At 39.0% G+C, this 14026-nt stretch overlaps 1 protein-coding gene and 1 long non-coding RNA gene across 3 annotated transcripts, besides 1 other annotated feature; one reads left to right on the forward strand and one right to left on the reverse strand.

Annotated features, from left to right (window-relative positions):
* Positions 1-3545: part of a mobile genetic element that runs on past the window's edge.
* A 1563-nt stretch (positions 3546-5108) lies between these two features.
* On the reverse strand, positions 5109-5707 carry CG43254 (uncharacterized protein). 2 transcript variants are annotated; one of them, NM_001260038.1, is made up of 3 exons: positions 5569-5707; positions 5440-5499; positions 5109-5388 (listed from the first exon to the last, which is right to left on the reverse strand). In NM_001260038.1, exons 1-3 carry the CDS (start codon positions 5681-5683, stop codon positions 5177-5179), a joined length of 387 nt encoding a protein of 128 aa, NP_001246967.1. In that variant the 5' UTR covers positions 5684-5707; the 3' UTR covers positions 5109-5176. The 2 variants fall into 2 exon arrangements, with proteins under 2 accessions (NP_001246967.1, NP_001262346.1); NM_001275417.1 differs by having other exon boundaries at positions 5557-5707.
* Positions 5708-6321: 614 nt separating this feature from the next.
* On the forward strand, positions 6322-6922 carry lncRNA:CR44935 (long non-coding RNA:CR44935). The gene has a single exon (NR_125103.1). It is a non-coding gene; the product is annotated as a long non-coding RNA:CR44935 (long non-coding RNA).
* Positions 6923-14026: the final 7104 nt, after the last annotated feature.

The raw sequence follows: 14026 nt of genomic DNA on the forward strand, positions 1-14026 counted from the left end.
ATATCAACAAATAATTTTTATAAACAAACATTAAGACTTAAAGATGATGAACCCATTTATATTAAGAACTACAGAAGCCCGCATAGCCATATCGAAGAAATTCAAAAACAAGTAGGGAAATTAATTAACGACAAAATCGTAGAACCATCTGTATCTGAATATAACAGCCCACTCTTGCTAGTTCCGAAAAAATCATTACCGAATTCAGAACAAAAGAAATGGCGATTAGTAATTGACTATCGTCAAATTAATAAGAAACTACTTTCTGATAAATTCCCACTCCCTAGAATTGATGACATTTTAGATCAACTAGGTCGAGCTAAATACTTTTCATGCCTTGACTTGATGTCAGGTTTCCATCAAATAAAACTTGAAGAAAACTCAAGAAATATAACATCTTTTTCAACAAGCAATGGCTCATATCGCTTCACGCGATTACCATTTGGTCTCAAAATAGCACCAAATTCATTTCAGAGAATGATGACTATATCATTCTCTGGTTTAGAACCTTCTCAGGCATTCCTTTATATGGATGACTTAATGGTGATAGGATGTTCCGAAAAACACATGATTAAAAACTTAACTGATGTTTTTAATATATGTAGGAAATATAACCTAAAGTTGCATCCGGAAAAATGTTCATTTTTCATGCATGAAGTGACATTCCTAGGTCACAAATGCACAGACAAAGGAGTTTTGCCAGATGACAAAAAATATGACGTCATCAAAAATTATCCTGTCCCTCACGATGCGGACAGCGCAAGACGATTTGTAGCATTCTGCAACTATTATCGTCGATTTATAAAGAACTTCGCCGACTATTCACGGCACATAACTAGATTATGTAAAAAGAATGTTCCTTTTGAATGGTCAAGCGAATGCCAAAACGCATTCGAATACCTTAAAGAAAAGCTTATGCACCCCACATTATTACAATATCCTGATTTTCGCAAAGAATTTTGCATCATAACGGATGCTAGTAAACAAGCTTGTGGAGCGGTTTTAACCCAGAACCGAGACGGAATTCAGCTCCCAATATCTTATGCATCACGTTCGTTTACAAAAGGGGAAAGCAATAAGAGTACAACGGAACAAGAGTTAGCGGCAATTCATTGGGCAATTACCCATTTTAGACCATACATTTATGGCAAACATTTCACAATCAAAACAGATCACAGACCTTTAACATATCTATTTTCTATGACCAATCCCAATTCAAAATTAACTCGCATGCGACTAGAGCTTGAAGAATACGACTTCACTGTAGAATACCTAAAGGGAAAAGATAATTTTGTGGCAGATGCACTGTCACGTATCACTATAAACGAGCTGAAAGACATATCAGCAAATGTACTAAAAGTCACTACAAGACAGCAAAGTAAACAGAAAAATATCTGCGCAGATACTAATATAAATAAACAAGAAGAAACTCTTGTTAACGCTTCTAAGCCCAACGTATATGAAGTCATTAATAATGACGAAATACGAAAAGTAGTGACTCTGCGAATAACTGAATCAAAATGTTTATTCAAACATGGAAATAAAGTTATAGCAAGAATTGATGTTAGCGATCTGTACACCAATGGAATTCTAGACTTAGGTCAGTTCTTCCAAAGGCTTGAAACACAAGCCGGTATACATGAGATCAGCCAACTCAAAGTGGCACCGAGCGAAAAGATCTTTGAAACAATTTCAATAGACTCTTTTAAAAAAATGGGCAATAAATTATTGAAAATATTGAGAGTAGCGCTACTCAAGCCGGTGACCCAAATATATGATCAAAAAGATCAAGAAGCGATACTGTTTACATACCATGACGATCCAATTCAAGGAGGTCATACAGGCATTACAAGAACGCTAGCAAAAATTAAAAGACATTATTATTGGAAAAATATGACACGTCATATCAAAGAGTACGTTAATAAATGTCAAAAATGCCTTACGTCTAAAACAACGACGCATACAAAAACACCCCTTACAATAACGGAAACACCAACTTGCGCTTTCGACAGAGTGATAGTAGACACTATAGGTCCACTACCCAAATCGGAAAATGGTAATGAATATGCAGTCACTCTAATCTGTGACTTAACAAAATATTTAGTTGCCATACCAATTCCCAACAAAAATGCAAATACAGTCGCAAAAGCTATATTTGAATCATTCATTCTGAAGTACGGTCCAATGAAGACGTTCATTACGGACATGGGAACAGAATACAAGAATAGCATTATAGCCGACTTATGCAAATATCTGAGAATAGACAATATAACGTCTACAGCACACCACCACCAGACATTAGGTACCGTTGAAAGAAGTCATCGAACCTTCAATGAGTACATTCGTTCATATATATCAGTAGATAAAACTGACTGGGACATATGGTTACAATATTTTGTGTACTGTTTTAACACTACACCATCCGTAACGCATAATTACTGTCCATATGAACTAGTATTTGGTAAGACTAGTAATTTAGCAAAACAATTTAGTAACATAGATAATATAGACCCTATATATAACATAGATGATTACGCTAAAGAAGTTAAATTTAGACTAGAAAACGCGTATAAAAGAGCACGCATATTATTAGAAAGTAATAAAGTAAAACAGAAAACCAGTTATGATAACAAAGTTAGCGATTTTAAACTAAAAGTAGGAGATAACGTTTTAATAAGAAACGAAACAGGTCACAAACTAGAACCAACGTATCTAGGGCCATTCGAAGTAATTAGAATCGAAGAAAACAATAACATAGTAATTAGGAATAAAAAGAACAAAGAACAGAAAGTTCATAAGGATAGGTTAAAAATATATAATTAATGAAACGTTTTATACAAAATAAATAACTAAAAAAAAAAAAAAAAAAAAAAAAAAGGTCTGATCAACCGAAAAAAAAAATTTAATAAGTTTTTGTCTAAGAAAGTTAAAAATAGAAGCATAACGTAATTATAAACAACAAAAAAAAAAAATATAAAAAAAAAAAATTCTTTTACACAAATTATTCTGAGACCAAACTTTTTCTAATAGAAAGGATAAATAAGAAATAATATAAGAAAAAAAAAATGTTTTAATTAATTAAATGACTACATATATTACGTCATTTCTCTAAAAAGGGAGGTGTAGTGTATCTACCCTCACTATAACTCTACTCTACATATATATAAGTAACGTACATACATTGTGACACTTTGTTGCAAACACAAATAAACATAATTCACATCAAAGACCACATGCACTTACATAAACACTCCAGCCAATGAAATACGATCTAACGCTTATACATAAGCCGATCGCGGAGCGTGAGAATGCTGAGCATGCACTTAGCAGCTCAAGTGGTCAAGCCATACATAACATATGTATGCCTTCTGCATACACATGTATATGTATATACAATATGTACAATATGTAAGAACACCATGTACGGGTAGCTGTACCCAAAGACAGCAACATAGAATTCATTCAAATAAAACGATTCAAACGGAACAGACGCTCTGAGCTATTCAATATCTATTACACTGAGCTATTACTTATTACTTATTACAAAATTAAATAATCCGCAAAATGTGCGGTAAGCTGTTCATAAATCCCGATAATAACCATTAGCATTCCTCAAAGTCAGTGCATAATTATGTAAGCAGCTTTGAAGAATGGCATTGTGAAGAAGAAGAAGGCAAGCAAGATACGTCAGTAAGCGGATATTAATTTCGCTTTCGCATTTTAATTGTGCCCTGGCCCAGGCACACACGCCCTCTCTTTTTGTGGCTTAAATTCACATCGCTTACCTTGGCAACGGGGCACCCATCCCACACATTCCATATCCCATCCCTAGCAAACCCATGTGGTCCTGTTCCAAAGGTGCCAGGACGACAGCAACAGCACGAGCCTGATAGGCAATGACAGCGATGGCGACGCCATGGACACATCCTGCAGATGTCAGCCGTCTGCTGACAGCCAGCTTTCGCCGGGCACGAACCCGATCCACTGACGACCAGGGAGAGAAGCCTGTCCGGAAACATTCCTGACTTATGAAATATGCTGAGCAGAGTAGAGCAGGCGGAACTACCTTTATATAAGGAGGCGCACTTATCCCGTGTGTTCCCAGAATAATTTGTTCCTTCGTTTTCACTGTGTGTTATTTTTGTAATCACTATAGAGGTCGAGTACAAGACTCCTTATGTTAAAAAATAGGTCTTATTCATAATTTAAAAGCTTCCTTCTGTATAACCATAAAATTATGTTTAAGTAGACAGGCTATGAATTCTAAGTGCAATGCTCAATATAATCTAACACGGCCGAGCGAAAACCGTAAGTGAGAATCGCTCCTCGGGCAAAAGTTGTCACCATTTTTTGCCACCGTTCCTCTAATCTCGGGTAATACTTTTGGCAGCCCTTGTAATTTAGTTTGCAGTGTGTTTTTCCCAGTTAGCGGAGACGGGACAGCGACTAATGACTTGGAATTTGTTGCCCGCCAGCCAAATGAGCATGTGTGCACTCGCCCCCTTCTTCTGCTCTCTATCACATTCTGTAAGCCAGCTGTTGTCGCCTCTGTTTGCCATTAACGCCCTTTGCAAGCCGAAAAATAGAGAAAACTGCAACTTAAGTGCAGCAGAAGCGTGAAAATCGTTAAGCTGCAGCTGCCTCTCCAACACTCTCGCATATGCCGACGAACAAAGGACAGTGCGGGACAAACTAACTGACACAGACAAAAGGGAGTAACATTATCCCTCCTGCCAGCCGTCCAACGTGACGTATGAGTTATACAGATAAATTCCATGCCACATCACTCATACCACCTATCAGCTTTAATTAAATGCAGAAATGCACCGCAATTTAAATAAATTAAGGAATTTAAAGCCTTTGTATATTTATGATGTTGTCTAGGCCATGTATTTTAATTAGCGCTGTAAATGATATTTGATATTTCTTGCTCTCAATAGTGAAATATCCTTAATGTTATACAAAAAAAAAACTATCAGCACATAAAATGAATTCCAAAACATCATTTAAGCAGGTTCTAATATCTAAGAAAACAGTTTATCACCGTAAATTTTATGATTTGTAATCTAAAGGCAAAGATCTTTGAATTAAATGGATTGGTTTCACTTCGCTGAGCCTATTTTAAATATTGGTGAATACTTTTTATTTCACTTGAAAGTAACTATGCAAAAAAATGTTATCCAAATCCAAATATTGCCCTCTTTGTTCTTTCAACCCAAGTTACAATGTCATGAAGAAAGTGCCCGTTACTGCTGGGTCGAACCATGTAGGGTCGATTTGGTCTCTGTGGAACATTCCTCGGTGGAGCCTCTTCCCGTTCAGGCTCCGTAGTTGTTTCCGAGCTCAGAATGGAGTCGAGGATATCATTGAATTCCTTTTCCTTACATTCTGAAAGTGATTAAAGCTTGAATTTTCTGAGAAGGCCATTATTAGGAGTACCTTGAGTTGAACATGATCTTTGAAACCTTGAAACATCTGGTACATTCGCCTTATGACCTCCTATTCCGAAAGAGATTTTGTATGTTTTAATGGACTCGTAATATTTTCAGTTCCTACCATAAGATTTACCTCCTTCTCTGTTTCGATCTAAGCCATTCTTTGTTGAGTTATCCTCTGCATTTGCTTGGAATTTAATTGACAGTATTGGGGAACAAATCAGAAGAACAAACAGCAACCGCCCCATCTTGACATCTCCAATAGCAATAGCGATCGATACAATGAACCGTACTCAACGTTGATTTAATTAAAAAAGTGCCATTCAATTTATTTGCCTTTTAAAGCGTAACAAACGGATTTTGCTTTTAAAGATAGATTTGAAATGCTCGAAACTTTAAATAACTTTAAGCCCTATAGGAAAATTAACTATCAAAGCGAACTACCTATGCTAAAAGGTGAAGTCAATTAATTACCGCACGCAATTCACGACTTTGCACATTGAACACAGAAGACATAATCACCGTCATAAGAGAGCAACCGCAAACCCCATTCAGGACAATGTCCCGTTTGTTTTTCAACAATGCCCTTAATGAACAACGGAAATTGGCGACCATTAAAGTACATATCCAATATATTTAAATCAAGTAGACAATGCAAAAAGTGCCGGCAATTTAATATGTTGAAGCTCTCGCTCTTTAAATTAAATTAAAATAAATTGCCTAAGCCATGATTCGTTAGTATAGGTATAGTATACTTCGCATTTAATTGGTCATATGACCAGACCAGAAACTATTTCGGCTCTTTATTTTTGAGAACATTTCACACAAATAAAACGGAGTAACAACACATTACGAAAAGTTCGATCAGATTTCATCCGAGTAAAGACAACAATGCTTAAAACATCACAATGTTCTGACATTGCCGGTTATTTTTCGCCTCCCATCGGAGAACACAGGACCATACAATCATGGTGGCTGATAAATAACGACGCAATTGACTTGAAATCGCAACCGCTTTTACCACGCTCACTGCAAAAGGGATGCTGTTCCACAAAGGAGCGTTGTCTTCGGATGGTTGCAATACATTATATTCAGTTATATGCGCCAGTGGTGTGTTCAGTTGACATATGGGGTCAAATGAGACTGCTTTGTGATTTGAAACTCCTGAGAAATCTCCCCAGACAAGCTTAAATTCCTTGGAAGGAAATAAATATGCTCGTCGTGACATCCTGGCTCGATTTATTCACGTCACGAGGACATCTCTGGTTTTGTTGAACCTGTCGGATGTGTTTTATTGTTGCCTTTTCACACACGCTTTTTATTTATTTATTTGTAAGCTCTGTTCCACTTGGTTCTTTCGGTTTTCCCGCACCCATCCAGATGTAAGCCGTATTCATTTTTTGTTTATCAATATTTGCTTTTTGTATCAATATGCAAAAACTTTTATTAATGACCAATATGTGCAGATTTCCTTTTCACAGCCTTTTATTTAGTTCAGCTGCCAGGGGCCGCTGGCAATTTTCTGGCGAGTTGGCTGAAATGATGCAATGTAAATTTTATTTTAAAAGCTTTTTAAGGCTTTAAGTGGTGGCCGTGGGCCTTCTTTTTGTGCGACGATAAAAATATCGGCAAGCAGTGATATTGAAAGGTTGTCAAATATGTGTACTGTATATAATTTCTTACATTTTTTTTTAAATTCTTCCATTATGCATTGTCCAATTTGGCATTAATTTAAATGATTTATTTTGTTCCTTTTCATTATATCACTGTTGTTGCTCTTCCGCACAAAAGACTGCGGATCATGATTGATGGTCAAACGGGTCCACAGCATTTTCCAGCGGCGAGGCCTCAGCAGGCGCAAGGATTTAAGTTGATTGAAAAGCAAACCGAAAAATCAATTCCAGCTAATGGATTTTCCGCACCGCACTAGGCTAGATCCCTCGTATTCGGATTTCATTAAATTTTATCTTTTTTCCAAGCATTCCCCGCCTTTGGTCTCAGTCATTTGCATCCACTGCGGCATCGATTTGGGCAAAGCAATTTTTCAATAAAGGCATACAAAGCAAAAATGTTTGGTATTCCACTTTGTAGCCGAGGCGCCCCTCCTTGTTTAGTTGATGTCTGCAGCTGTTGGCGTGACTTGTTTTTCCAGCAACATATAAGGTGTAATCATCATCAAGAGATTGAACCTTTTCCTTGTGGAAGGTCGAGCAAGCCGGTCCCTCTGCGGTTTCCCCATGAATTGGTTGCCATTTTGTGTATATGTATGTTTAACTGGGATAATGTTTCCCCAGGTTTGTCACAAGAGCCTCCTGACAATTTTTCCTTAAATGTAAGGGAAATGTCCCTAAATGACTTATGAAGATTCTTTTATTTCTATCGAAGTTTCAACTTTACATCAAGCACTTGAAAAGTTGATGTAGACATTGTTCAACACATACCTTGTAGAGCTGTTTACTAAGTTTTACTAATTGGATTCAACAGATCCCAAATCGAGTTCTATTAATCTCTCGACGAACTCCACAAACTTCGAGCATCGCCACAGTCAAGTACTTAGCACCTTGTTAGTTATTGATAGCTCGTTTATTTTGAGTTCAAGCTCGTCCAACGTCCTTGACGTGGCTGCCAGTCTGCATTTGGATGCCGCGTCCTCGTCCTCGAGTTAATTAGTCGTCTGCACATTTAAAACCTAATTAACAGCCGTGGTCGTAATTAACGTTATTGGCAGCTGGCAATAACAACGCCGTCATGGGCAGCATGTGGCTGAGGATCGTGAAAAACAGAGTGAGAACTACTGCCACCCAACTGTCCGACTTTATTAACTCCCAGTCGGTCCGAGGCAGGCGTCCGCAAGATTGGCGTATTCAAAACAGATCAATGGGGCCACCGAGTGCCGGAGGAGCATGTCGCTCCTCCGTTGCCATGGGAAAAGCGCGGCGATGGAGGGGATGCGTTAGACGCCTCCATGTCGTTGGCAATTAAGCATAAATCCGTTGTCACTGTCCGATGCACATTGTTGTTTTAGCCGTTGCTGCCGGTCCTGTTCTCGACTTTTTGCGCTTGCACCACTGTTGCTTATCCTGGTGAAAAATGCACGAGTTGCCCGGAAGCGGCGGCCACCAGCTGGGTTGGCCTGAACCCAGCTAAAGGGCCAACGCGGGAGGTCCTCGACAGAGAGAGAAAAATTGTGTAGTAAAATAGTTGAATTACTTAACAATCATAACGGAACACTAATAACTTTAAAATTAAAGCTGTCAACGGTTTACAATTTTTATAGCATCGCGTTTAAACATAAACATTGTGTGCTTTTTGAGACAAAAAGAATGCTTAATAGAAAAGTAATGCATCTAAGTAAAGTAGACATATTATTCATTCTTTTTTTCCAATGTATTTTGAGGGAGTACTTTCGAGCGGGAGAAAATGTGGAAAATTTAAACAATAAACGCTTGGTGAACTCAGCACAATTTCCTCATGTATCAGTCGTTCTCGCTGCAATGCACTCCTTGGCCATCCTTTCTCCACTTGGATTGTTTTCTTTCCCTGCCCGACACATTTCTCTTTGCCTTAGCCAAACAAAAAGAAATAATTAATTTTTATGGTTTTGTCCTTGGGTTGGCACTTTTTGATGCGTCCGTCTGAATGGATCAGCTCGGCACTGGAAAAGTCAGTGAAGGTGAATGGGAAATGAAGCCACTGCAAGTGTAAGCTGGAGTAATTTAGAAATTGTTATGTTTTTGTTTGCTCATCTGCTCTTTGTCCGGTTGGGAAATGAAAAGAGAATTTTAGCAGATTGACAGATTTTCCTAAAAGACGTCTGCTCTTTTCAAAAACTTATTTATACATTAATGTTCTGTCCCTAGGGATGCACATATGTATCTATTAAATATGAAAAAATTTGTGAATCATTAAGTGACTTTTAAATATTATCCTTACAGCATACAACATTTTGGGAATGCCTAAATATGCCGAGTCCTTAATATAATTTCTAAATCTTGCAGATGAAATTATTGGTATAATTTTACATGTTTAAGTAGTGTTAAAAAAACAATACCGTACTAAAACCATATTTAATATTCATAAGAACTAATATAAAATCTATGGCCTTCGCACTCCCTTAACCACATTTAATGGCCATTAGAAGGGTCATATAAACATTTACTGTCCATGCTATAACTGTTTACACGCGCATAAAAATCAAGCTCAACTCATTTTACAGCCCCATAAGGAGAAAGTCCGACCAGGTCAGAGCGTTGACCGCACCCTTTCCCTAGCGAAACCCACTTTCCTCGATTTTCCCTGCTGCCGTTGCTTTTGCCGTTGGTGCGGTAAGCAGGTGAGAAGTGGAGCATGGCACACACTTTACAGGTAGCCGCAGGATCTGCAGTCGAGCAGAACCGCAGCTGAACCCCACCCTATCGCCCACTTTGCCACCCCCTTTCCAGCCACTTGCCACCCAATTTTCCACCCACCCGCCACTCACTAGCCACTCCAGTTACACTTACCATTACAGTTACAGTTACAGTTTCGGTTTCAGTTCCTTTGTCTTCTCGCTCATAACAATAAAGGCATAATAAGAATAATAAAAAAAGGGAAAACCAGCCAAGGAGGATAACGGAGAGTTCTTTATGCTGGGTAAAATTTTTAAATATTTTATTGCTTAATTCGAGTGCGTCTTCGGCAAAAATGTAATGGCCTGCAACGCTACGCTTCACATTGCCATTACAATTGCGAGTATTTCCACCTGCGCCGTTAATTCGAGTAGGTATTAATTATAAAGCCCCAACGGGGACCTGGTCATAAACAAAGAACATCTTGCGTATTGCACTCCATTTTCTGCTTGGATTGCGGTCCATTAACCGATGGTTCTCAGTAACCGCAATCGTAATGAGAAAATACAGATACTCACCAATACAAAGTGCAACGAAATTAAGTTTCCGAAAGGCAAACAAGCATTTTAATTAATATTTCTGTAGGAAAATAATGCAGGTAAAATTGAAAAAGCTCTTTAATTTGTTGCTTAAGCTGAACTTCTCTTACACAGGCATTCGTCACAATTAAGCTCAAGGCTCGAGTCCTAGTTGGCCATTAATATACCAAACTAATTACAATTTGTATTCTAACCACAATCAATATAACACTATCGAAATCCACAAATCATTTAAACAACATTGACAAAATCAACATATAATTACAATTTGCGTTTTGTTCCCCTAATTTTGAGGCAAAACTAGTGAGCCATTATCAGGGGCTTACAAGATAATTATAAAAGTTCGCATCCCCCAAATGGCGTTTTCCAATAATCAAGTTACAATTATTAGGTCAGACTTTGAACTGCCTCGAGGGGATTGACTTTTCTGCCTCAGCTGACACACTCTCTCATAATTCAGAGAAGAGGACCCTATTCATACGTAACCATTTTCCACTTTTGCATTCAAGTTTTCCATTTCCGCTTTGACGCCTTTTTCCTGCCTCAAAGCACGGCCGCCCGCCCAACCTCGTTCCCTCTCCCAGATGCATAATATTTTATTATCCCCAACGCCTATCTGCATTGTCCTGGCACAACAGGACACCTCCCTCCGGAGCAGCCCACTTTCATTGCCAGTTATCTGCGAGTATCCTTGTGGCAGAATTATAATCTTTCAGTCTCTTACAAGTGCAAGTGCGGCTGGAATTTAATATGAGGGACGCCTTTGTTGTTTTGCTCGCTGGTTTGTTGGTTTTAAGTTTTCGTGTATTTCATTACAAGACAGTTTGGGATTGGTAATAAGGCTCAGGCTTGTGTGCCGCTCGCCACATTCAGCAGCAGCTTAAATCCTTTACACAAGCTGTTTGCCGCGCATAACGAAATAAAATAAATAATCCCGTTTAATGGAAAGGCCTCTGAATGAGGGAGTCATGGGAGTCCGTGTTGGGAGGCACCTCCACCTCCTCGTCCGCATCTTCAGTTCGCCAACGCCACTGCCATTGCCATCGCCACCATCAGCAGCACCAAAGCATTTCACTCGGAGCACCAACAATGCCGCCCGGCATCACATTTCCTTTCCAATTTTGCTGCTTCTTTTCCTGCTGCTCCTGGTGACTCTGCTCCTTTTCAGCTCCTTTTCCTTTTCATTTCGCGACGCTGTTGTGCACACGTACGCGGCTCAAGATTTCCCATTCATATCGTGTGCGCCACTGCCGATGATTTAAACAGGGATGCAAACCAGTTCTGAACCGATTCAACTGAACTGAACCGGCTGCTTCCTTAAAAGGCAAGATGAATGGAAAACTATGCTGGATATATAAAGTAATACGTAACTTGATTATTATATAGAATGATTTGCTTTCCCTGTAGTATATTGCTTGACTTTTACCATTATTATTTTGTTGGCTGTAATATGTCAAGCAAATATTGTATATGGATTTATATATTTCAACTCATCAAAAATAGAAAATGTTCAGCTACCTCGTGATATTGCACGAAAGATGCGTTGCAAAAATGTATTCTAATAAAGTGTTTTTGTTTACTCAAAATCATTTCATTAAGAATAAATTCGATTTCAAGGATCAGTGAAAATTAAAATATTTATCGAAACAGCTTATTGATAAACCGAACACGTTCATCGCGCTGGTTCAATTATTCGCTGAGCCACTGAACTGAACAAATCAACAATTTCGATCCGCTGACACCCCTGAACTTTAAGGAGAATATACATCCTCCCTATGCGAAGTCGACATCCTGTTCAATATGCATTTGGCTGGTGGTTAATGCCGCCTTGGGAGTAACTGATTGCCACAGTGGCACCATTATTATGCATTCAGATTGATGCACGTCCTCGCCATTTTTTGCAGCCAGCCTGCCGCAAATGCACAGACACATCCGGCTGTTGGGTCCTGATTGCGGTCCAAGTGTTGGCTTCTGACATCCTAAGACATCCAGGACACCCACATATACATCGCACACACTTAACGAGCACTTAAGCGTCTTCGCTTGGAGCTGCTTAGCTCGAAATATTATGTTTAATTAAATATGAGCTCATAATCGAGTTCTCCCATTAAACCTGCTGACCAGCTGGCCTATCTGCCATTTTATAGCCACTTTATCTGTTTAATTAAAAGCCTGGCTTTTAATTGAAATCGCTCTGATATCTAAGCTGTCACAATTGCCATCTGGCCCCTTGAGCGGAGCAGAGATATACGAAGGCATGATTAGTGTAAGTGCTGCAGGCGGGCTTGAAAATTATAAACCGATATGTAGAGGATTATCTTGAAGGACCTTGAGCGTGCCGACGGTTGAGAATTTATCTTGGGCTTAATCAATCAACCCGGGCACTGAATAAAATATGTTCGACTGGTCGAGGATAACCCACGGCCATAAACGAGCAGCTCCCACATTTTATTGGCTATTCCCCGAAGTCCGTGTGAGGCTCGTTCGGAAGGACCTCTGTCACTTTGGGTTTTATTTGGCTTTCCCCGGAAAACATATTTATTAGCAACATGTCGAATGGGTAATGCAATCGAGGCCTTGAATCAGTTTTCGCAAGGAGTTTGTGTGCAAAAGTGACTTTTCAATTTGAATGAACGAATGTGGCTGGGTAAATATTTGATTTATTTTCGGGTGACCTTTGTCAAATAGACACACACGAAATCCGACATTTCAGCCCACACTTCTTGCACAGCGAGGGATACAAAAATAGGACCAAGAATACTCTGGTTTTATCATAAAGCAGTTAGTAGAACCAGTAAAGAAGGCAAATTCTAGTACCCCAGTACTTTTGTGCCCTCTGCTGTAGATAAATATTCAAAACTCGCACATTTGTCTCTTTGTATCTTTTGACTTGGATGTTGCCCGAAATTCAATTTGCATACTTCCTTCCATTCCCTCCGCCAGGCTGGTGCATAAAAGTTTATAATTTCCATTTCTGTTGCATGGCTCGACAAGCAATTTTCGCTTTATAACTCCATTGCCGCACAAGGTCAGGTCGAAGGCAGAGAAACCAATTTAGAATAATCTAACCAATTACTGCCAACGCTCCACAAGGTCAGTCGAGTCATTTTGGCAACGCACAAACGATTATTACTGCATTAGGAGTCGGCAAGGCAACGCACATGTGAGTCGCATGCAGATAAGCAAACGTAATAGAAACAGATTATATCCCATCCCCACCGGCACCCACACTTGAACCCATATCCCGTCTCCGGTTCCCCTTCCCGGTTCCCATTCATCCGTAACATAATCGTAAAAGTCAAAGCTTAGCTCAATGCTAGATTGCAGCGTTTTGTACGGAGGGAAATTTTTAAAGCAGCCATCGGGGAACGAGATATAATAGAGATGCTCTCCAGGCTCGAGGATGTGACTCTTGACAAGGGATTTGACTCGAAGTTCTGCCAGATTTAATGTGTGCATTTCAAGGACTTTTAAATTTAATCCGGAAATAATGAGATCTGTTCTCAAAATAAGAACGAAGTATACTTGACGTATTTACTTAGCGAATTTTTAGCTCACTGTCAGTGCCAATCAAGTAAATGTATAATATGAAATGAAGATCATTGAAGAAAGTGGCCCGACTTGATTGTACAAAAAAACTTAATTAGATTATTAATGACACATT

This window comes from Drosophila melanogaster, chromosome 3R (genome assembly GCF_000001215.4).
Source record: "Drosophila melanogaster chromosome 3R".
NCBI classification, from domain to species: Eukaryota; Metazoa; Arthropoda; class Insecta; order Diptera; family Drosophilidae; genus Drosophila; species Drosophila melanogaster.

Coding starts and splice junctions, on each gene's coding strand:
- CG43254 (NM_001275417.1), bottom strand. CDS start 5,683: ATGGGGCGGTTGCTGTTTGTTCTTCTGATTTGTTCCCCAATACTGTCA. Junction 5,500..5,556: donor AGAAGGAGGTAAATCTTATG/GTAGGAACTGAA, acceptor CTTTCGGAATAG/GAGGTCATAAGGCGAATGTA. Junction 5,389..5,439: donor AAGATCATGTTCAACTCAAG/GTACTCCTAATA, acceptor AATCACTTTCAG/AATGTAAGGAAAAGGAATTC.